The sequence below is a fragment of the Dendrobates tinctorius genome, unplaced genomic scaffold, assembly GCF_039654945.1.
Source record: "Dendrobates tinctorius isolate UK_male_01 unplaced genomic scaffold, ASM3965494v1 ptg000125l, whole genome shotgun sequence".
NCBI classification, from domain to species: domain Eukaryota; kingdom Metazoa; phylum Chordata; class Amphibia; order Anura; family Dendrobatidae; genus Dendrobates; species Dendrobates tinctorius.
The window spans coordinates 19,638,552-19,663,607 of NW_027361793.1; the positions used below are offsets into that span (position 1 = coordinate 19,638,552).

The 25,056-nt window shown below is 45.3% G+C and overlaps 1 protein-coding gene across 1 annotated transcript in view; it reads left to right on the forward strand.

The window, feature by feature from the left end:
* CPO (carboxypeptidase O) overlaps positions 1-25,056 on the forward strand; it is a 341,601-nt gene that overhangs the window by 47,027 nt on the left and 269,518 nt on the right. Inside the window, exons 2-4 of the mRNA XM_073541921.1 lie at positions 1,878-1,967; positions 7,519-7,594; positions 18,976-19,100. Coding sequence (XP_073398022.1) covers positions 1,878-1,967; positions 7,519-7,594; positions 18,976-19,100 — 291 coding nt within the window. The remainder of the gene's footprint in view (positions 1-1,877; positions 1,968-7,518; positions 7,595-18,975; positions 19,101-25,056) is intronic.

A 25,056-nucleotide genomic window follows, 5' to 3' on the forward strand; every position in this document is an offset into this window, starting at 1 on the left:
TTTTATTTCATAAATCAATAGTACACATGAAAATAAGCAACTTTGTAATATATCTTATCAGGGAAATCTGCCATTATCAAAATTCTCAATTCTGAGGTAAAATCTGTACTCAGTGCAGACGGCCTGTCCTATTACTGAGATAGGGAATGAAGACACTACAGAAAGAACTCTATGAATACCATCCAAAGAAAAGATAGGTGTATATGGTCTCTAAAAATTCATAAACATTATTGAAAATTAACAATAAACACACATGTAACAGAGTAACACAATGGAAGATCATATGATGCTTTTACACAGTTGTGTCTAGTTTCTATAGTGCTACATCGCATATAGTCAAAATGCCAAATTTTGTGTAAATGTAAACTTCATCTAGATGTCTGCACCTCACTGGCTAACTTATAGGTATTTGCATGATGCAAGGTGCTAAATTGTGTAAACTGATGGTACTAATTACATTGGATGCAAGATAATATCAAAGAGATTACTTACATATTTTTGCAGACTAATGAGGTATGTGGTCCTTGTGCCCCGATAACATTCTATGTAGGTAGGAGGGGGAGGAGCTAGAGACAGAGCCCCTCCCTCCTCCATAGACTCCTATCAGTAGTATCTGCCATCAACTATGTAGATGAGAGGGGAAGGAGCTAGAGACAGAGCCCCTCCCTCCTCCATAGACTCCTATCAGTAGTATCTGCCATCAACTATGTAGATGAGAGGGGAAGGAGCTAGAGACATAGCCCCTCCCTCCTCCATAGACTCATATCAGTAGTATCTGCCATCCCCTATGTAGATAGGAGGGGGAGGAGATAGAAACAGAGTCCCTCCCTCTTCCATAGACTCCTGTCAGTAGTACCTGCCATCAACTAAGTAGATGAGAGGGGAAGAAGCTAGAGACAGAGCCCCTGCCTTCTCCTCCCTCCTCTCATCTACATAGACTCTTATCAGTAGTTTCTGCCATTCACTATGTAGATAGGAGGGGGAGGAGCTAGAGACAGAGCCCCTTGTTCTGCCATAGACTCTTATCAGTAGTATCTGCCATCTCCTATGTAGATAAGAGGGGGAGGAGCTAGAGACAGAGCCCCTCTCTCCTCCATAGACTCTTAGTAGTATCTGCCATCTCCTATGTAGATGAGAGGGGGAGGAGCTAGAGACAGAGACTCTGAATTCTCCTCCCTCCTCTCATCTACATAGACTCTTATCAGTAGTATCTGCCATCTCCTATGTAGATGAGAGGGGGAGGAGCTAGAGACAGGGCCCCTGCCTTCTCCTCCTCTCATCTACATAGACTCTTATCAGTAGTATCTACCATCTCCTATCTCAGGCCTTCTGCACTGAGTACAGATTTTACCTGAGAACTAAGAATTTTGATAATGACTGATCAATTCTGTCAAAGAAGCAGATTTCTCTGATAATATATATATTACACAGTTTCTTATCTTCGTGTGTACTACGGATTTATAAATTTGAAAATGACGGCTAGGCTTTACGTATTTTGTATTATTTCACTTTGTTAATTCTTCTTGCATCTTTGAACCCATTGTAAAGCAGTGGTCTCAATTGTGGAAGCGCAGAGGCTTCTCTCTCCTTACATCATATGATCGCTCCTATTAAGGATCTAGACAATGCTGGTTAAATTAAACAAGGACAATGATATATCTCCGCCAGAATGCTAGCATGTCTGATGCCACAGCAAAACGAGGATTAAACTGATTTTGCCTTCAGGGAGGTTTTGGGAAGAGTCCCAGTGTGTTCCTCGGTCTCAGATAGGTGTGGGTTAATAACTGCTGTAAGTGTGCTGAGCAAGTGATCAGTCTTCCAAAGTCCAGTAAGCAGCCAGCAGGTTACAGCCTGATAACTGACTTGTCTTTATGCAGCTTCAACACGATGTATCTTGTCCTGTGGAATGCCGGTGTTCTGGGAATTTTGATCCTGCAGGTGCTGGCCATGAAGATAAACTATGATGGGTAAGAATTTCCCTTTTTTTCCTTATAAATTCTTGGCTGCTTTGCATTACACATGGCACATCTGCATTATTATTATTATTAGTGGTGCTTGGGTGCAGCAGGTATTAAAGTCTTGTCATGCCAGTTTCTTCCTACAGTCATCCTAAGTTGTATTCTACTAGTTTAATTTCATGTCTGGATAAAAATGTCCAAAATCAGTATAGTGGCTGCATGCCTTGTCTGTTTCAATACCACCATAAATCTACTCCATATATCTGTCACCAATGTGTGTCCTTGGCAGTCTGTTCTTCTGCCAGACCAGCCATGTGAATACATTTCAATCATTATTGCTGTGACTTCTGCAGTAGGTCAGTGTACAAATAGAAAGATTATAAAGTTTGAATATTTTAAATGTCTATAAAAAAACATATTTCTCCTCAAAACGAACCGTAATGGAGTAGAGACTATGTACGTGTCCTTATATGCATGGGCTTACACATTCTTGTGTTCTGCTTAATGGACATTCCCCCTTTGAGGTTTATTTAGCAGAAGGCTCTCTGGAGGTCATGTATGGTCGTCCTTTAGCATCAGCATTACACATTTAGAATTAACAATGAGTAGGACTCTTGGATTGTGTTTGTTATTTCCTCTTCTATAACTGTAGATATATATAATACACATACCCCACTTAAAATAAAGAGGGGGAACAAAGAGATCCATAATAAAAGATAATTTTATTAATATAAGGTTAAAAGACAAATACGACAAGATAAAAAATCAGTGTGCCTCACATAGAGGACATTGCCAACTACCAGAAACCAAGAGACTTATACTAAGATAATAAATAAAATGAATGGTTAGTCTCTACTATTGGTCACGCTTGGTTACAATGGTAAAAAATTGCAAGCAATCACAATGATAAGCCCAATAATAATATTATACTCATGATAGTGAACAGACTAAGCTTAGAGGAAAAACCAAATTAGCTAAACATAAATAATTATATAGCAATGGTAAGTCTCAGCTATGATAAGCTTAATAAGATGAAATATGGCAACCTATAACACTGAGCCACTTATATCATCTCGGTGGGTATAAGTACAGTGACTTAGCCCAATAATACTAATGAAAAAAGCAGCCACACTCCCAGAGAATCCTGTGAGCCACACTCCCAGAGAATCCTGCGAGCCACACTCCCAGAGAATCCTGCGAGCCACACCCCCAGAGAATCTTGTGAGCCACACCCCCAGAGAATCCTGTGAGCCACACCCCCAGAGAATCCTGTGAGCTATACACCCAGAGAATCCTGTGAGCCACACCTCCAGAGAATCCTGTGAGCCAAACCTCCAGCAAATCCTGTGAGCCACACTCCCAGAGAACCCTGTGAGCCACACTCCCAAAGAACCCTGTTAGCCACACTCCCAGAGAATCCTGTGAGCCACACCCCCAGAGAATCCTGTGAGCTACAGCCCGAGAGAATCCTGTGAGCCACACCCCAGAGAATCCAGTGAGCCACACCCCAGCGAATCATGTGAGCCACATTCCCAGAGAATCCTGTGAGCCACATTCCCAGAGAACCCTGTGAGCCACACTCCCAGAGAATCCTGTGAGGCACACTCCCAGAGAATCCTGTGAGACACACTCCCAGAGAATTCTGTGAGCCACGCCTCCAGAGAATTCTGTGAGCCACGCCTCCAGAGAATTCTGTGAGCCGTGCCCCCAGAGAATCCTGTGAGCCACACCCCCAGAGAATCCTGTGAGCCACACCCCCAGAGAACCCTGTGAGGCACATCCCCAGAGAATCCTGTGAGCTACAACCCCAGAGAATCCTGTGAGCCACACCCCAGAGAATCCTGTGAGCCACACCCCCAGCAAATCCTGTGAGCCACACCCCTAGCGAATCCTGTGAGCCATATTCCCAGAGAACCCTGTGAGCCATGCCTCCAGAGAATCCTGTGAGCCACGCCTCCAGAGAATCCTGTGACCCACGCCTCCAGAGAATCCTGTGAGCCACACCCCCAGAGAATCCTGTGAGAGACACCCCCAGAGAATCCTGTGAGCCGTGCCCCCAGAGAATTCTGTGAGCCACACCCCCAGAGAACCCTGTGAGCCATGCCCCCAGAGAATCTTGCGAGCCACACCCCAGAGAATCCTGTGAGACATGCCCCCAGAGAATCCTGTGAGCCATACCCCCAGAGAATCCTGTGAGCTACACCCCCAGAGAATCCTGTGAGCCACACCCCAGAGAATCCTGTGATCCACACTCCCAGAGAACCCTGAGACACACTCCCAGAGAATCCTGGGGGCCACACCCCCAGAGAACCCTGTGAGCCATGCCCCCAGAGAATCCTGTGAGCCACACCCCCAGAGAATCCTGTGAGCGACACCCCCAGAGAATCCTGTGAGCCGTGCCCCCAGAGAATCCTGTGAGCCACACCCCCAGAGAATCCTGTGAGCCACACTCCCAAAGAATCCTGTGAGCAACACCCCCAGAGAATCCTGTGAGCCGTGCCCCCAGAAAATCCTGTGAGCCGTGCCCCCAGAGAATCCTGTGAGCCACACCCCCAGAGAATCCTGTGAGCCACGCCCCCAGAATATCTTGAGAGACACGTCCAATGATAAAGACCATAAAAATTAGCACTAGATAAAAAGTGCAAATCTCTGGAGCAACAAGGTGGATTTAAAAAAAAACACAAAACACTAAAGACTGAATAGTATGTGGAGCCCCAGGAATAAAATAAGAGCAACAACTGCCCTCGTTTGACCCGGTGACCAGTCCACTTTAAATGCAAGTTTGATTAATCACATTTTACTATTACATTTGCTTTCCTAACACCTGACATTATGACATTTGGGAGGCTAAACGGATCATAAGTAACAGACGCAAGATACGATGTGTTAGCATGGACAGATTCTTACCTTCTGCTGCTAAAATCAAATAAACAGCAAACATAACCGATGGCTCATGTTGTAATGAATTCCAATTCTGAACTCATTCACATCTGAGTGGATTATTGCATTACTCTAGCTCATACTTGATGATGCCATGTCATTCTGCTTCTCACCCCTATTTATCTCTATACCGCTCTTCATATCATCTTGTCCTTCATTTGGTTTCCTTTCACAGCAAATAATGTTCAAAGTTATCTTTCTCAGCAATTGTACATTTTGTAGCTACACCTCTCTCGTATCTTATAAAAAAAAAGTGATCCCTTTTAAAACTAAACATCGTTCATGGAATCCGATGGCCCTCCTCATCCTCATATTAAGGGTGTGTGGACACGGTGCGGATTCTGCTGCGGATCTGCAGTGGATTTGGCCCTGCGGATCCGCAGTAGTTTCTGCTGCGGTGTACAGTACCATTATTCCCTATGGGAAATGGAAACCGCAGTGCAGATGCTGTGGAATTTTCCACGCGGATTTTCTGCAGTTTCTAAACCGCAGAAAGAATTGACATGTCAATTCTTTCTGCGGATTCCGCAGCGGTTTACCATCTCCTCCATTGTGGAGATGGTAAAACCGCAGGGCAAAACCGCAGGATAATCCGCAGATAAACCGCAGGTCTTTTGACCTGCGGATTTATCTGCGGATTTTGAAAATCCGCGTGGATCAATCCGCAGCAGATTCTGCAGCGTGTGCACACAGCCTAATAGGGCAGTAGTGCCCATGTGTGCCCACCAATCCCATAAACAGTGATAAGTGCTGCTGGCATGGGTGCACACTTTGGCTAGATGATAGATTTTTATCATTGGAAAACCCCTATAACTCCTATCATCTCTAATAAAATAAAATATATTGGCGGACACAAGCTTTTTACTTTTGTGGTTGTAAATAGGGCATGCGTTGGTTTTAGCATATAGTATGCATCCATGATTGATTATTTAAAGACCTCACTGGATTCTGATGTTGTCTCATTAAACGCATTAAAAAAACTCCCATCTATATTTTTTAAATGAAATGTGTGCGCATGTATTAATATAATCACATACAGCCAACTTCTCCAGGATCCAGGCCTGTTCTTGCTCCTCTTCTGAGACACAGCAAAATGGTGAAGATTCATATAAACTATGATGTTTGCCTATATCAACCATCAAAGCAGCTTTCAATTTTCCTGAGTACTATAAGTAATTAAAATAGCCACTAAAGGCCAATATTACTGTCATGTAAAAATCAATAGGTAATTCCAATCCACCCCAGAATGTCAAAACTGTAAATAATAATAATCATGTGTATATCATTTATAACCTCTACCTCAGCATCTGTTAGCCCATGGCTTATATGTGGGTATCTTATGTCAAATCCAGAATGTTAGAATAATAACATTAGAAGCCAACATTTACCATTATCATGGCTCCTGCACTAAGTATTGTATACTGCTTCAGTCATTATGACATCATCCAAGACATCACATATATGACCATGTCTATGACATCACCTGCTTAATATAGGAAATCCAGAGAATATCTTCCCGATACATAGCCTAACAGCAACAGAGACACAGTGCCGAGTATACATAAGCCCCATAAACAGTGTCAACCACACAGTGCACTATTAGCATTTGCCTGCCAAGCTCCAACAAGCCGAGCTGCTTTTTGCCATATGAATTATACATGTGAGCAGATACTAGCAAACGCTAATAAGTAACTTCCAAGTCCTGCACTGATGGCTGTCCTATAACTACATTTCTGCTGTGTCTTTCCAAAGTGGCATCTTCCTAAATCCTCAAGATACAGACAAGCATGTCAGTGTCCTACCGATTTGGAAGGGCACAGATTGGCAATCAGTGCTCATGTTGCCCCTTTGTTGCAGGTTGTGCACCTCTACTTTTTGGGATGGCACTCTTAGAAGAATGTCCCAATTTGCTGTTTGCAAGGATAGAAAATAAGGAAATGATGTAAAAGATGTATTAAAGCACTACAAACCTTTACATTATGCACTGATAATGTTTTAGTTACCTACAAAACCTCTTGGAAACACCAGTAGGGATGCGACAGGCAGCAGATTCTAAAATGTATCTTTTCATTTTGCATGTATTTTTATATGAGAGAGCTGTAAAGAGAAAATCTATGCCCTTTAGTGTAGTAAGAAGTTATACTGAAGCCATTCCGCCTACAAATGCTATAAAATCTCTAAATTGGAGAAACCATGTAAACTGTATTCTCGCTGGGCTATACCTCAGATTTAGTGCTAAACTTTAGTGCTGTATTAAGCACATTAATTGTCCCCTCAGAGGGTTAAGTACGCCTCTCTTATTGAAAAAAAAAAAAAAATCGATTCTAGCAGATTACCATGCCTGAGAATTTAAGATGTAAGAGAGATAAAAAGGAATCCTGCAGAAATGTTCAAGGTCGTTACAGTTATTAAATGAGGAAGGCATGAATGTAATCATAAAGGATTCATTATCGTCAGATTAGAGTGGGGAGGAGCTGCTATATATTTCTTATATAGGCACTAGCTTAAAACTGGCGTATAACTCTTTCATATTACAACAGTTTTCCATGTAAATTGTTATTGCCCACATGGAGATGAATATATTTCAATGTGCCAACCATCATTCTTATTTTTTGTCTAGAGACCAGGTTTTACAAATCATCCCAGAGCATAAGGACCAAGTTGAATGCTTGCAAGGTGTATGCAGGTCTTTTCAGGTTGGTATAAAAGACCGCTATATTCAGGGAGATAGACAGAAATATAAATATTGTGACAAATATTGTTGTGCAGTCTTTTTATTGTTATTAATGAAATGATAATTCTCAGGTGATCCCAGCCTTATACCTTCACATAATGCAATGTTCTTTCGTAATTTGCTTGACTCATCCTTTTATTACCTCTGAAGCTAGAAAGGAACAAATATATTTGAGTGGAATTTAATTCTACTCCAACATTATAAAATTTCAAAATGCAGATTTTTCATAATTCCCCTTTTCACTGTTTCAGCAATATGGCAACCACTGGCCACAATTTTTCTGAGCCGTAAGGGGCCATCAAAAGGTTGAAAAATATTTATACTCACATTACCACTAACCTATCTAGGCCTCTCAAGTTAGGCTGGGACTTCCAGCATTGAGGAAGGAAGATTCTGTGCTTGGAGAGACCCTAGAGATTTATTCCATGCATTGGAATATGAACAGGTGTTTTTATGTTTACTACTTTTACATAATAATTGCATGGTTCTTAGGTAAAAAAAAAAAAAGCCACAACATGCCACCATTTTATTTTTTTTACTTTTAATGTTGCAGCACATTTTTAATAAAACCATTTTGGGGTATAAATAAGTAATATTTTATTTATTATGGGGGGAGGTTGGAGGGCATGTGAGAGTTGTTTTTTTGCGTCTTTAAATTATTTTTATTCTTTGATCACCATGTAGTTTAAATATTGTATTTATGTTTTAATGTCATCACTCTGAAAACTTTCTTTGATATAAATGTTATTACAATTTTTTTGGTGGTTGTGATACCAATGAACATGGTGGTACAAATGTACATCCCGATGGTGGTGTCTCCTAATGGTGGTACAAATGTTCACCCAAAAGTGTACTAGTGTATGTATAAGAAACGGATCAAGGATCAATATTACCCCATTGTTCCTATTGACATTATACTCATGTAGGTGTCCTACAGCGGGTCAGGCTTCTATTCTATCCCTGTTGCACACCTGTACTGCTTTGGACTCACCCTTAAAGGCTCAACATTGACTTTCACCCTGATAAATGCAGTACCTAAACTTGTATGTCTTTTTATACAAAATTCCTAAATTTTGTTCCTGTTTCCTTCCCCAAGGATCTTATCTTCATCTCCTCAGGGGATTTCTGCAACATGGGACTATCCTTTTGCTATGGTCTGGGGAATTACTATCACTAATGCTCCCACACATCTACGGTCGCATAATGCTCCTAAGGGATAGTGAGCTTCAAGTTCTCTTTAGTCTGGAGACTAAACTGCTTGGATACAAAAAGTTTTTTAAAGCCTCCTACTACTGTGTGGAAATTTGGAACCTTCTTTTTAAGGTTTACTGTATAGTAGAGGTGAGTGGATCGATTCACAGGACTCTCATTCAGTGTCCAAATCAGTAGCACCTGGCTGCTACATGGGAGGCCGGCGAACCTCTTACCTTCTAGCATCTATGGCATAGTAGTTGATTTGTCAGGGCTGGCACAACATCATCTGTGAGACGTTACACACAGGTAGCATTGTGCCAGCCCTGGCTTTTCAAAAATCATATCGTTGACACCAGAAGGTAAAAGATTTGCGGGCCTCCTATCTAGTGGCCAGATATCACTGACCTAGACGCTGGACAGGAATTCTGTGATTCGATCTGCTCATCTTTACTGTATATAAAACAAGTGTGACTATAAAATGTCTGTGTATAGCTGTAGCCTAAGTTAGACTGCATTCACAAGCGGCAGTTTTGATAGGCCATGAGGCTTTACAAGTGAAACAGCTGTTTTGATAAAAAATGAAGTAATCAAGGACCAGCCACAGCATGTGAGAACTGCATAAGAATTAAAAAACAAATATCTAGATCTATTTTAACCAAATTTTTGATCCTGCAACCTAACCATTAATGGGAGACTATCCTGTGGATTGCGACCTATGAGTTCAGTCAGTAAAGCTGACATTTAGAAGGATTTAAGGTCAAGAATGGGAGGATACCTAACTAAAAGACCATGTTGTTGTGAATCTCTGCAATAATGTCCTCAAGCTGTTTGTCACCTGAGTACCAACTGTTATCTAGCCATAGAGAGACAGTCTTGGACACAAATCTAATACAGTTTTAAAACATCATAATATGATGATCAAAAATATAATGTGAACAAAGTCTTTGTGACCCTGCAACCTGAAGCATCATGCACTTAGTCCTCTCATAAGAGGGGAGATTGTCATAGCAACATCAGATTCAGACTTAAAAGAGAGTTGGGAAAACTGGTTACTTGGTATGTGTTTTGTATGGGGGCCTTTGCCAATGTCAATTTAGAACACAATAGAAACATTCTGTCAGGACTCAACTGTCAGGTGTCCTGGGACCAGGGGCTCCTTCCCTGTCCCTAACACTAGGGGGCACCCTAGCTTTCCCTATTCCCCAGAATACTTCTGAAGGTGAAGATGCTGAGGCCGCCTTTCTTGCCTTATCTCCTGAATCAGCCCACCATCTGTTCCTTTCCCCCCACCCAGGGAAGAGGGGAGCTGTCGTGCACCGCAGTACACCAACCCAACAAACAAGGCAAACCGAACAAGGGGTAACTGAAAATACCAGGCATACAAAAATTCACTGACGTATAACAGAGGAATGCATTGGGGAGTGGAGGATGGGGAAAAACCAAAGTTAGAGTTGGAAAGGGAATTATCACACTTACAAACCCATGCAATAGTCACAGATATATCATTCAAACTCCTTCTCATATAATCTCCAAAACACCTCCCCTCCAGGGCAGGCAGCATAAGCTAGCTCTGACATGTGTACCAGTCAGGACCCAGATTATATGGGGGATAGGAGTGGCTAACCGAGCTCAGCTGAGAGCTCAGACTCCCAGAGCTCTCAACATGGCTGATTAACCCCTGTGCTGAGTAAAGAAATTAACACCATGTAAAAAGAAGATGAAGTGCTTCTTTTCAGTGCAGGAGTAGGAGCAATAAGACGCTGCAGTCTCCTGCTCCTCTCTGTTGCGGTAACCCCATGACACATTCTTTCCCATTGAGAAGTGTCCCACTTTAGCCCCACTCCCAGATAATTTGTCTTCATATATGTATAAACTGTATGGGACATACCACCATATGTAACCAAATATGACCACCATAGATAATGGTAGATACAGATCTCTTCATTTGCAGTAAAAAAAACGAAGACATCTAACATTTCTGACTGTAGTCAATCACAATGGCCCAGACTGAATGCATGAAGGTATATCCAAGCTGTAATCCACTAGCAAAATTCCCCATGAAACAATGCCCCTATAGTGATGAGCAAGTATACTTGTTGCTCGCATTTCCCCAAGCATGCTCGGGTGGTCTCTGAGTATTTTGGCGTGCTCGGAGATTTAGTTTTCGTTGTCTCAGCTGCATGATTTGCGTCTGCTAGATGTCAGGATCACCGCACTGAACTTGCTCACTGAGCCAGTGTGCATGTCCTGAGTAAAGTGAACAGTGCTCAAAGATACCTGTGGAGCGGGCAGCAACCGAGTAGATGCGTACTTCAGAGCCGCAGGACCTGAAGCACGTGACTGCTAGGGGCGTGGCCTAAACTCCAGAGAGCCAAGAGAACTCCTAGCAGAGTAACTGCAAGACAAAGTTACCAAGGGGCATAGACAGGGAGAATAGTCAGGACGTAGCCAATGAGTCACCCACAGAGATAGCTGCAAGGTACAAGAGGGGCAAGCAGAGAGTAGTCAGGTCACAGGCAATGAGTCATACACAGAGATAACTGCAAGGTACAAGAGGGGCGAGCAGAGAGTAGTCAGGTCACAGGCAATGAGTCATACACAGAGATAATAACGCAGTACAAAATCGACAGGCAAACTCACAATGGGAAACAGAGCCGGGTCAGAACCATATAAACAAGCTAGCAACAAACAGGCACACGGGGCTCAGCACACTAGGACAAAGGCAAAAGTATAACTGGCAGGGATTGAAGCTTCCCAGGGGTTTAAGAAGCTCTCCCAGAACCAGAAAGAGGCCACAACCATTAACCCCAGGTGTGCAGGTCAAAACCTGCACAGAGCTCCAGACATTAACCCCAGGTGTGTAGCTCAAAAACCTGCACTGGGATCATGACAGTACCCCCCTCTCAACGGGGGGCCTCTGGACCCCCAGGCTTCCCCGGGTACTTGGCATGGAAAGCCCGAACCAGGCGATCTGCATGTACCGAGCGAGCAGGGACCCATGAGCGCTCCTCTGGTCCATATCCCTTCCAGTGGACCAGATTCTGCAAAGAGTGGCGCACCCGTCGAGAGTCCACAATATGTCCGACCTCATACTCCAATTGACCCTCCACCAGCACTGGAGGAACAACAGTCTCAGAGTTCTCTTTGACAGATCCTGCGGGTTTCAACAGAGATTTATGGAACACATTAGATATTTTTAAGGAGGCGGGGAGACGCAACCTATATGCCACTGGGTTGACTATCTCCATAATCTCGTACGGGCCAATGAACTTTGGTCCCAACTTAGCTGATGGTACCTTTAAGTTGATGTTACGTGTGGAGAGCCAAACCTTCTCTCCCACCTGAAACATGTCTCCCGAGGCTCTCTTTTTGTCCGCAAAATATTTGTATCTCCCCTGGGCCCAAGAGATATTACGCCAGACTTCAGCCCAAAGGTTTTTTAACCGTTGAACGGACCCCTCTGCCCCTGGACAACTGGAATCCACCCGAGAAAACTCCCCAAAATGCGGATTAAAGCCATAGTTAATCAGGGTTGGGGACATGTTGGTGGACTGACTCACCCGGTTGTTAAAAGCGAATTCAGCCAATGGTAATGCATCACACCAATCCTCCTGTCTGGCGGAGATCAGACACCTGAGAATTTGTTCCAGGGATTGATTGGTGTGTTCTGTCTGACCATTACTCTCCGGGTGATATGCCGACGAGAAGGAGAGTGAGATGCCCAATTTCATACAGAATGCCCTCCAAAATTTGGCCACAAACTGCACACCTCTGTCAGACACAACATTCAGGGGTACCCCATGCAATCGGACCACATGCTGCACAAACAACCTTGACAATGATTCTGCTGAAGGTAATGCTGCCAAGGGAATGAAATGGGCCTGTTTAGAAAACCTTTCCACCACCACCCAGATCACGGTATTGCCCCTGGAAGGTGGAAGGCCAGTAATAAAATCCATGGAAAGATGAGTCCATGGCCTATCAGGAACCGGTAAAGGTATGAGTTCCCCAGCCGGTCAGTTATGCGAGCTTTTGGAACGGGCACACATGCCACAAGCAGAAACAAATTCCTTGACGTTGGACCTTAATGAAGGCCACCAAAAACCCCTGGCTACTGCCTCTCTAGTGGCCGTGATACCTGGATGAGCGCTCAGTCTAGAATCATGAAACTCCTGCAGAAGTCTAGGCCGCAATGAATCTGGAACAAACAGTTTATCCCCTGGCCTGGTTGCCGGAGCTAGGGCCTGAGCCCTTAGGATTTCTTGTTCCAACTCAGTTGAGACCCCCGCCACTTCCACCCCTGGGGGAAGAATGGAGGACGGCGGCTCAGAGGGAGACACTGGATCAAAACTTCTGGACAGGGCATCCGCTTTGACATTTTTGGACCCCGGTCGAAAAGTAATGGAGAACTGAAATCGTGAAAAAAAAGTGACCAACGGGCATGTCTAGGAGTAAGCCTCTTAGCAGATTCAAGGTATGCCAAATTTTTGTGATCCGTGACAACCGTGATAGGGTGAGCCGCCCCTTCCAAAAAGTGCCTCCATTCCTCAAATGCCAGCTTGACCGCAAGAAGTTCTCTATTGCCTACATCATAGTTTTTCTCAGCTGAAGAGAACTTCTTGGAGAAGAAGGCACAGGGTTTGAGATTGGTAAGGGTGGCCGGACCCTGAGACAGCACAGCCCCCACCCCAACTTCAGAAGCATCCACCTCCACAATGAATGGTTTGGACGGGTCAGGTTGTGCCAACACCGGGGCAGACATGAAACATTTCTTAATCGCTGAGAAGGATTCCTTAGCGAGTAAAGACCAATTTTTTACATCAGCTCCCTTCTGGGCAAGATCCGTGAGTGGTTTAACCACTTGGGAGAAACCTTTAATGAATCTCCGGTAATAGTTCGCAAATCCTAAGAAGCGCTGGAGCCCCTTGAGATCTCGAGGCTCAACCCAGTCAGCGATCGCCAGCACCTTCTTAGGATCCAAACAAAACCCCTCACAGGACACAATCAACCCCAAAAAAGACAGCTCCTGTACAAAAAACGAACATTTTTCCAATTTAGCGAACAATTGGTTCTCCCTGAGTCTCTGGAGTACTGTCTTTAGATGTTGCAAGTGAGATTGACTGTCCGGGGAATACACCAAAATATCATCGAAATAAATAATAACAAAACGGCCTATCAGATCAGAAAACACAACATTGATGACATTTTGGAAAATAGCGGGTGCATTAGTTAACCCAAATGGCATTACCAGGTTCTCAAAGAGTCCTTCTGATGTGAGGAATGCCATTTTCCACTCGTCCCCTTCCCGAACCCTTATCAGATTGTAGGCCCCCCGCAGATCTAACTTGGAGAACCATTGGGCCCCAGCTAACTGGTTACATAAGTCTGGGATGAGGGGAAGCGGGTAAGAGTTCCTAACCGTTATCTTGTTCAGTTCCCAAAAGTCTGATTACATGTGTGGAATGCCTGTTTGTTAGGGAATTCCCAAATGTATTCAGCTTGTCTAGCAGCTGCAAATCATGCAGCTGAGACAACGAAAACTAAATCATTGGCAACGCCAAAATACTCAGAGATCACCCGAGCATGCTCGGGGAGACCCGAGCAACGATGTTATTCGCCCATCACTATGCCCCTCTGAGAGTGAAGTGGCACCATGACAGCCATATTCGGCCTGAATAAAACAGAATTGGTCTCATTGTGAACTGATACAGTGGGGAAAAAAGTATTTATTCAGCCACCAATTGTGAAAGTTCTCCCACTTAAAAAGATGAGAGACGCCTGTAATTGACATCATAAATAGACCACAACTATGAGAGTCAAAATGAGAAAACAAATCCAGAAAATCACCTTGTCTGATTTGGCAAGATTTATTTTGCAAATTGTGGTGGAAAATAAGTATTTGGTCATTAAAAAAAGTTCATCTCAAAATTTTGTTATTGTTGTTGGCAATGACAGAGGTCAAACATTTTCTGTATGCCTTCACAAGGTTGGTACACACTGTTGGTGTTATGTTGGCCCATTCTTCCATGCAGATCTCCTCTATAGCAGTGATGTTTTTGGCCTGTCGCTGGGCAACATGGTCTTTCAAATCCCTCCAAAGGTTTTCTACAGGGTTGAGATCTAGAGACTGGCTAGGCCACTCCAGGACCTTCATATGCTTCCCTATGAAGCCACTCCTTCATATCAGTAGCCACGTACCTGATACCCTCTAATGAGAGAGTCGTCAGTGGAGTGAAGTCAAGCGGGGCTCGCGGCGTCCGAAGCAGCATGCAACTGCTGCAGTTCAGGACATGCGACACATGACTGCATGTGGGAGGGACCAGGGCGGAGGCAACCACCGGGTACCTGGAGGTGAGAGCGGGACGCAGCAGAGAGAGCGACAGGACCACAGGGAGCCCAAGTGAATAAAGGACCACCGGGTATGAGTTCCAGAAGCGGGAAGGATAGTCAGGGGCAGGCTAATGTGTCAGAAACCAAAAGAGACAAATAACAGTACCGAAGGGACAGACAAAACGGGTAGTCTTAAAGCACACAGGGATCAGCAACCAGACAAATGAGCAGACAGTACCAAATCAGCAGACAAAATCACAACGGAGTAATGGACTGGGTCAAAACCAAACGAGCATACAAGAACACAGGGACAAGACACAGGCACACAGGGGTCAACTAATTCAGCTGAGGGCAAAAGTATAACTGACAAGGAGCAAGGCCCCACAGAGACTAAAAAAAGCCCTCCCCAAACCAGAGAGAGGCTACAAACCTTAAACCCTGGATCACTGATCAAACAACTACGAAACAGGTCATGACACTTCGTTGCCCTGGCGGTGTGCTTGGGATCATTATCCTGCTGAAAGACCCTTCCATGTTTCATCTTCAATGCCCTTGCTGATGAAAGGAGGTTTGCACTCAAAATCTCACTGTCATGGTCACGCGTGTGTCTGGACGCAGCGACTACCGCAAGGCGAACCCATAACACATGTGACCCTGGATACACCGCCTCCAGTGGGGCGATTTTAAATAATAAAACGTGCAGCTGGATACGCCGCCTCCAACTGGTGAATTTAGGTAATACACGTTATGTACAATAGTCTGGAAACCCCGCCTCCAGTAAGGCGAATTTAAATAATTAAGGGGAACCTGGGTAACATTAACAATGGTGGGCCCTGCGATAGGGAATAGGGACATGGAGACCTCCTGTGCTCCCCTGAGCCAGTGTCCCTGCACTCCTAACGTTCCCTATGCCGGTTCCGCACCGTGCGACGCACACGTACCTCAAACCCTGACTCGCCCTGACCTAAACCCTCACTAGGGAATTGGTCGGTGCGGAAACTAATCCCACCACTGCACTAAACACACATGAGGAAAGATGACAAAACAGGGGAAACACCACTTAGCTTTGCTCTGTTGCGTATGCTCCTAGCAACAGAGCCCACCACCTGCGTGCATCTTCTCCACCCGGATCCATCACCATAACTGGATCCTTCACCATAGTGCAGCCTTGGAGCAGAGTCCACCACCAATTGCAGAAGTCCAGTAACAGAGTCCCAAAGATGAGTTCAGCTCCTGCCCAAAAAGTCAAGCATGCTTGAGTCCAGCTCTCAGAAACCAAGTCCCGCATGCTGAGTGCAACTCTCTCCATAGTCGCCACTCCACCAAGCCATGCAAGCACTTCCTGCCGACACCATAAACTGTGATTCCACCATGCCATGCCAGCCCTTCTTGCAGACCACATAGCTGTCACTCGTCCCCTCTGGCTGGGCTGCGCAGGACTCATGTTCAGCTCCTTCTTTCACCCAAGCTTCCTTGTGAATGACTAACACACAATGTCACCAACAGTGATCAAACACACCTGAACTCTCTTTTATAGAGCCTCACACCTGATTTATAATTAAGTGCACATTAAACCAAAGAAACTAAAGTGCACTACCGCTAACCACCACCGGGGCAACTTAGAACAAACGACACCAAGTGCAATAATTCTAATGGCCACTGGGGGCAATCAACCCACTTTGGCACCAAGCCAAAGGAAAAAAAGTTCACTTTGTGAATTTAAACTATCAGATCCAAACTGGATCATGACACTCACGATACAAGGCCCCATTCATTCTTTCATGTACAGAAATTTTGTTTATATCAAACAGTTCTACTTTGGTTTCATCAGACCATATGACATTCCCCCAGTAATCTTCTAGATAATCCAAATGTTCTCTAGCAAACTTCAGACGGGCCCGGACATGTACTGGCTAAAGCAGGGGGACACGTCTGGCACTGCAGAATCTGAGTCCCTGGCGATGTAGTGTGTTACTCATGTTAGCCTTTGTTACAGTGGTCCCAGCTCTATGCAGGTCATTCACTAGGTCCCCCCGTGTGGTTTTGGGATTTTTGCTCACCGTTCTTGTGATCATTTTGACCCCACGGGGTGAGATCTTGCGTGGAGCCCCAGATCAAGGGAGATTATCAGTGGTCTTGAATGTCTTCCATTTTCTTATTATTGCTCCCACAGTTGATTTCATCACTCCAAGCTGCTTAACTATTGCAGATTCAGTCTTCCCAGCCTGGTGCAGGGCTACAATTTTGTTTCTGGTGTCGTTTGACAGCTCTTTCCACCATAGTGGAGTTTGGAGTGTGACTTTGAGGTAGTGGACAGGTGTCTTTTATACTGATAACAAGTTCAAACAGGTGCTATTACTACAGGTAATGAGTGGAGGTCAGAGGAGACTCTTAAAGAAGAAGTTACAGGTCTGTGAGAGCGAGAAATCTTGCATGTTTTTAGGTGACCAAATACTTATTTTCCACCATAATTTGCAAAATAAATCAGACAAGGTGATTTCCTGGATTTGTTGTCTCATTTTGACTCTCATAGTTGTGGTCTACCTATGATGTCAATTACAGGCCTCTCTCATCTTTTTAAATGGGAGAACTTGCACAATTGGTGGCTGACTACTGTAAATACTTGTTTTCCCCACTGTATGCAAAATAGGTGCGGAAATACTAGGGGAAAAGGATGCTGGTAATGAATGAATATATAGTATTTTAGGTGCTCTATTTTCATGTTTCTTTAAAGCAAAGGCGAACATGGAGAAGTTTCCCAGTTCATATTCTACTTAGGAAGTTAGATATTGGTGAAAATACAAATGATCAATTCCATATTTAACATAGTATAAAATATGGGTTAGGCTATGTGCCCACGATGTGATTTTTAAGCGTTTTTGCTGCGATTTTCGGAGCGAAAACATTTAAAAATCGTGTACAAAACGCCCCGCATGAATTCCTATGGCATTCCGCACATGCTGTGCTAATGCTGCGCTTTTTTCCGCGGCGGAAATGCATAGCGGAAAAAATTGCAGCATGCTCATTCTTTTGTGTGGAATCGCAAAGAATTGCCGCGATTCCGCACCCATAGGAATGCATGAGAATCGCTTACTTCCCGCATGTGGCTATGCCCACCATGCGGGAAGTTAAGCGTCTCATGTGCGGTTGGTACCCACGGTGTGGAGGAGAGGAGACTGTCCTCCAGGCCCCGGGTACCATACCCCTGTAAAAAAAAAGAATAAAAAATCGGAGTATATTTACCATCCGACGTCCAGCGCTGCATTCCCGCCCTAAGTGTTCCCAGTAATGCCTTGCGGCAAGGTCCTGTGATGACGTAGTCTCGCGTGACTCTAGCGGTCTCGCAAGATCGCTATAGTAACGCGAGACCAACGTCATTACAGGTCTCGCAAGGCATTACTGGGAACGCTGTGGCCCGGGATGGCAGTGCGTCCCGGGCCACAGTCGGAAGGTAAATATACACCGATTTTTTATTTTTTTATAATTTTTAACATTTTATCTTTTACTATTGATGCCGTATAGGCAACCTCAATAGTAAAAAGCTGCTCACACTTGTCAAACACTATGTTTGATGAGTGTGACCAACCTGTCAATCACTTTCCAAGCGATGCTTCAAATCGCTTGGAAAGTGCTTGAGAAAATCGCGGCAAAATCGCAAACAGAATCGGGGTGAAATCGCGCGGAAAAAAACGCGCGATTTCTGGGAAGTCTGTCCTTCTACATACTGAATACTAATGAACATTATTCCTAGGTATCATTCATTGCTAGCCTTGTTCCGTTCATAAACTGCATGATGTGTGATTTATTATTTTCCAACAGTTGGATCTATGGAAGCCTCTCCAGCCAGAAGATATCAATGTCAGAAGTGCAGTGCATGTCAGGATCCCATCCATTGCTCTGCAGCCCGTGAACGAGGCTGTGCTTCAGTGTTCACTATCTTTTAAGTAAGTGAACCGATGTGAGTTGAGCAGTTTTAATCTCCAAACTTTGGTTGGAATTGAGTGTCAGTCATGCAGAGTGACACGCTGAAGTGGAGAGTGCACATCAAGCATGTTCGGAGACGCCACGCGGCTCGCTGAGCAGCATGCAATCTACTTTTACACAGACATTAATATTTTCAATCAATAAATTACTATGCAATTGGGTCACCCTCCCAGGCCTGTGGGGTACTCGGTACCGGGCCGGTCTCTCAGAGGGGATTGTCACAGCAGCGTTGACCCGGTCCGTGGCCCTGGGCGCCCATGTAAAAGGGGATTTGAGTGATGAAATAAAGTTTATGAGTGATTCGTGACGCCACCTGTGGTGTTCGGCAAGGGAGGTGTTAAGCCAACGCTGCAGACAGATCCTCTGGGACAGATGGTGTAGTGCAGCAATGATGTTGTAGCCCTCCACAGGTAGGGCTGTTGGTCCCAGGGCAGTGTAGCGGAATGTTTAGGAAGAAGGTGCAGTGTTTGGCACAGAGATGTAGCAGTGCTGAGGATGTTGCAGGAAGGAGGCAAGGACACAACAGGGTACAGTTTCTTTACCTTTACTTGGCAAACGCAGTCCAGAGTCCTGGTTACAGATGGCACAGGAGCAGGCTAGCCTGGAAGCAACTCAGGGATCTCTCTATCAGATGGGTTGTGTAGTCTCCTTCCTAGCGCTGGCTTGAGGTATATGCAGTACAGTGTTGCACTGAAGTTCCTCCTTCTTATCTTCTCTTAGAACTACCTCGTATGGCAGACAGCTGTAGCCCTCTATTTCTCTTGGCTCACCCGTCGCTGTTGTGCCTCTGAGTCTTAGTTGGGAATAGAGCATTTACAGCTTCCTATTCCTCTGCTTTCTGTTGCAGGACCTTCAGTATCCATACAACCGTGGAGACCAGGCTCCAGATCATGTGCTTTCACTGGGAGGGAGCTCTCTATCCTCAGCTCAACCTCCATCTTCTCTCTACACATCTACACTCGTTGCCCTCCTCACACTAACTGACTATCTTCCCTCCTGGCCCTCAGAGCGCGCTCCTCCCCCAATCCTGGTTCAGAGCTCCCTCTGTTGGCCTGGAATGGGAACTGTGTTGCATGTAAATGATTAACTGTCAGAGACTCTTCCTTGCTTCCAAGCATGACATCACCCTCCCTGGAGGAAGGCAATGCCACTGTAGCGACCATACTCCTGGGGGCACCACATTCCCCCCTAGTGCAAGTCAGCACTCCTGGGCTGATAAAAGAAAACATGAATAACATATAAGCATGTAATCAGTATGAAGGTTACAAGATTTTAAAAAATGTAAAATGTGCAAAAACCACAAGGTCCAAAAATAGTCCTATGATGATAAGTACAAGCATCAATGTCCATGGTCCATTCCTAGGCAAATGGTGAACTATATACAAACTGGTGACCACACAAGTCCTGTGGTACAATGTCCATCAAAACATGAAACAAGAACTTCAAAAAGGCTTCTTACAGGTTATCTGTAGGCACAAAACTTGAGAACAATTACATATATTCACAATTTCAACATTCACATAAACTTAGCTTTGCACGATATCTGATGGGTGGTATACTTTGTGTAGTACGGGTAGAACTGCGTAACACTGGTGTGACTGGGGATCTTACTGGTTGTCCAGTGCTCACTACTGGTGTAGTTAAACTAGGTAGTATTCTCCTACTGACTCTTAAACCACCGTTACACATAGCGATATCGCTAGCAATATCGTTGTAACGTCACCGATTTTGTGACGTAGCAGTGATATTGCTAGCGATATCGCTATGTGTGATACCTCCGACCGGCTCCCCCGCTGCTCATCGCTGGTCGCGCGAGAACGTCCTGGACCATTTCTCTACGGGCACTTCCTGTTGCGCCGACGAGCGATGCGTGGACGCGGGCGGGAGGACGTCAGGATCGCCGCGTCTGACAGGTAAGTAGTGACCCCCGACCCCTGCTATGTCGCTGGTGAGATCTGCCTGTGTGGCAGCTCACTAGCGACCACTTAGCGATGCACCAGCGATCCATATCGTTGTCGGGATCGCTGGTGCATCGCTAAGTGTAACGGTACCCTAAGTCTCACCATGGGTATGACAGATTCACCATTGGCAGGGCGAGGGTTCTCTGGCTCCACTGCTGGTATGGCATCTGCTACCTGAACTTCCCGATTTTCAGAGTTCTCATGAGTCATCTCTACTTGTACTACCAGCTGGGGAAATGTCAACACTGGCACCACTATAGCATCATTTACTTTAGTCCAATTTGCAGGGAATTCTCCAAGTATGGTGCTGACCTTTTCTTCTTCCACGGGTTGGATGTCATTTTGTTCTTCCATTCTTTCTTTTAGCTGGTCAGGGCATAATTTCAAATGATCCCTTGATACTGCTGCTGAGGTTTCTCCTCCATCTTTACTAATAAGGCACACCTTGGTATTGTCAAAGTTTGAGGGTAGAATGGTGTAGGCTTCAGCTTCCCATTGATCATCCAGCTTATGCAGTCTTCTTTTCCTCTTGAGGACTTGTTCTCCTGGTGACAAGGGAACTGCAGGGGCATGCTGATTGTAATTCCTCTCTTGTTTTTGTCTTGCCTGAGCTAGACTCTTTTCCACACATTCTTGTACTCTTCTGTACTGTTGCTGCCTCTCTGTGTCCCAGTCAGCATATCGTGACATCACTTCAGGTGTAAAGACTCCCATGTCCAAATCAATAGGCAGCTTACCAGGCCTCACTCTCATTAGGTAGGCTGGAGTGCAGTTGGTGGAACTCACAGGGATGTGGTTGTAGAGGTCTGCCAGATCAGGCAACTTTTCTGGCCACAGATTACTCTCCTCCAAAGACAAGGTCTTCAGCAGGTCGATCACCACCTGGTTCATCTTCTCACACATGCTATTGGTCTGTGGGTGGTACGGTGTTGTCTGGATCTTCTTACAACCATACAAGTTGCAGAATTCCTGGAACACTTCTGCCTCAAAAGCGGGACCTTGATCTGTAAGCACTCACTCAGGATACCCATGTGGTCTACAGAAGTGCTGTTGAAAGGCTCTGGCTGTTGTCCTGGCTGTTTGATCTTTGACAGGCACAACTACCAGGAATCTTGAGTAGTGGTCCACAATGGTAAGAGCATAGATGTAGCCCGACCGTCTTGGGACCAACTTCACATGGTCCAGGGCAACCAACTCGAGTGGCTGCTTGGTCACTATTGGCTGCAGAGGAGCTCTCTGGCTGTCTCGATCGTTTCTGCACAGGTTACATTGTCCACACTCCCGGCACCACTTTTCAATGGCTTTCCTCATACCAGCCCAGTAGAATCTCTCCCGGAGCAATGCTTCCAACTTCTTCCATCCGAAGTGTCCAGCTTCATTATGGTATGCTTCCAAGACCATTGATGCCTCCCTCTTTGGGACTACTACCTGCCAGACCAGCTCATGCGTGCTGGCATTGATACTCCTCTGACACAGCTTTCCTGCATAGATAAACAGCTGACCTCTTTCCTTCCACAACTGCTGGGTTTCTTCAGGAGCATCCGACTCTGGGCGTGAGTCAGCTTGTGACAGTAGCTCCTTCACAAGGCGGACTGTGGGGTCATTATCCTGAGTTTCTGCCCAGTCATGATGGGGCAATGGATTTAGGGTGACCTCTTTCAAGCCAGACCGTCTGTTTCTCACTCCTTGAGCACGCTGGGCCGCAAGCGGCCGGTGGAAGGGAGGTAACTCTATTTCTTCAAGAGCCTCAGGGTCTTCTCCTGCATCTGGCAGATTAGGCATTCTGGACAGCGCATCAGCATTGGCATTCTTGTGCCTCGCTCGGTACTTGATGGTAAATTCATAATTAGACAGCCGAGCCATCCATCGCTGCTCCAGTGCACCTAGTTTTGCAGTTTCCAAGTGAGTCAATGGGTTGTTGTCCGTGAAGATGGTGAACTTGGCTGAAGCCAGGTAATGCTTGAATCTTTCAGTCACAGCCCAGACTATGGCGAGGAACTCCAGCTTGAAGGAACTATAGTTGTCTGGGTTCCTTTCAGTGGGACGAAGCTTCCTGCTGGCGTAGGAGATCACTCTTTCTTTGCCATTCTGTACCTGCTACAGTACTGCTCTCAGTCCCACGTTGCTGGCATCAGTATACAACACAAATGGTTTGTCATAATCTGGGTAGGCCAGAACTTCATCTCCTGTGAGAGCCATCTTCAGACGGGTGAAGGACCGCTCCAACTCCTCAGTCCATTCAAATGTGGAATTCTTCTGTTTGGCTTTCTTGGACTGCCCCACCAGAAGATTTTGCATAGGAGTGGCTATTTCAGTGAAGCCTTTGATGAACCTTCGGTAGTAGCCTACCAACCCGAGGAATTGGCGTACTTCATGGAGGTTGCTGGTCTTCGGCCAGTCCCAGATGACTGTGACTTTGTCAGGATCTGGTGCCACACCTTCTGCACTCACTACATGACCGAGGTACTGTACCTTGGGCTTCAGGAGGTGGCATTTGGAAGGCTTCACCTTTAGGCCAAAATTGGACAAGGCTTCAAACACCTCAGCCAGGTGCTCCAGATGGTCTTCATGAGTCTTGGAGAAAACAATGACATCATCAAGGTACAACAGGACAGTCTCAAAGTTCATGTGTCCCAGGCAGCACTCCATCAGCCGTTGAAATGTTCCTGGGGCGGTGCAGAGCCCAAATGGCATATAATTGAACTCACAGAGACCCATTGTGGTGGTAAATGCTGTTTTCTCTTTGTCTGCCTCTGCCACGGGAACCTGCCAATACCCACTAGTGAGATCTAAGGTGGAAAAGTAGTTAGCAGTTTTAAGTGCAGCTAATGACTCTTCAATTCTGTGTAATGGGTAGGCATCTTTATGTGTAATGCTGTTAATTTTCCTGTAATCAACACACATTCTCATGGTACCATCCTTTTTCTTTACAAAAACTATCGGAGCTGCCCAGGGGCTACAATTGTCTCTGATGACCCCTGCTTCCTTCATCTCTCTCAACATACCTTTAGCACATTGGTATTGTGTTGGGGGTATAGGCTGGTACCTTTCTTTTATGGGTGGATGATCTCCAGTGGGGATATGATGTTAAACCCCTTTTGCCTTCCCAAAATCTAGAGGGTGTTTACTGAATACCCGTTCATATTCCTGGGTCACCCTGTAAACCCCATCTTTCTGGTATGAAGGTGTAGAGTCAGTCCCCACCTGCAGTTGCTGGCACCACTCCTCCTGCTGCTTGACAGAGCCATTGTCCTCCACCTGGTCAGATGAGACCAAGGGCTCTGCTGCCTGCATTGCATTGTTACTGACAGTGAGCAGCTTAGCAACTGTGGCATACCGAGGTATTGTGGCCTCTTCCTCCCCACAATTCAAAAGGCGTACAGGTACTCTCCCTTTACGTATATCAACTACCCCTCTGGCTGTCAGGACAGTGGGCCTGCTATCAGAGTACACTGGTTCTACCAATGCTTGGTAATCCTTTCCTCTGAGACGTATAGCTGCCCGACACCAAATCAACATTTCACATCTGGGGGGTATTGCAATGGGGAAAGCATCACTCACTCTGACGCTGCCAATTTCTCCACCAGAGAGTTCTACCTGCTGTCTTTGCATCAGGTCCTTGATCTCCTTCTCCAGGACTCGTTGTTCACTGGAACCAGCAGTCTCAGCCACCTGTTGCAACCAGACAATAACCTCGGAAAGACAATTTTCATTTACATTTGTACCAAGAGTCATCATGGGATTACACTCTTGTCGATCAATATCCACCACTATCAGACCTTGAGATTTTAACTCCACCCTCCCCACTTTAACAGTAATTCCTTTACATCCCACTTGTGGTAAAGACTGACCATTACTGGCAACTACTGTTAGTTCATCAGTTGGGCCACGGGCGAGTTCAGAGTCAGCCCAAAACCGCTTGTAGAGGATATAGGGCATAGTGGTCACCTGGGAG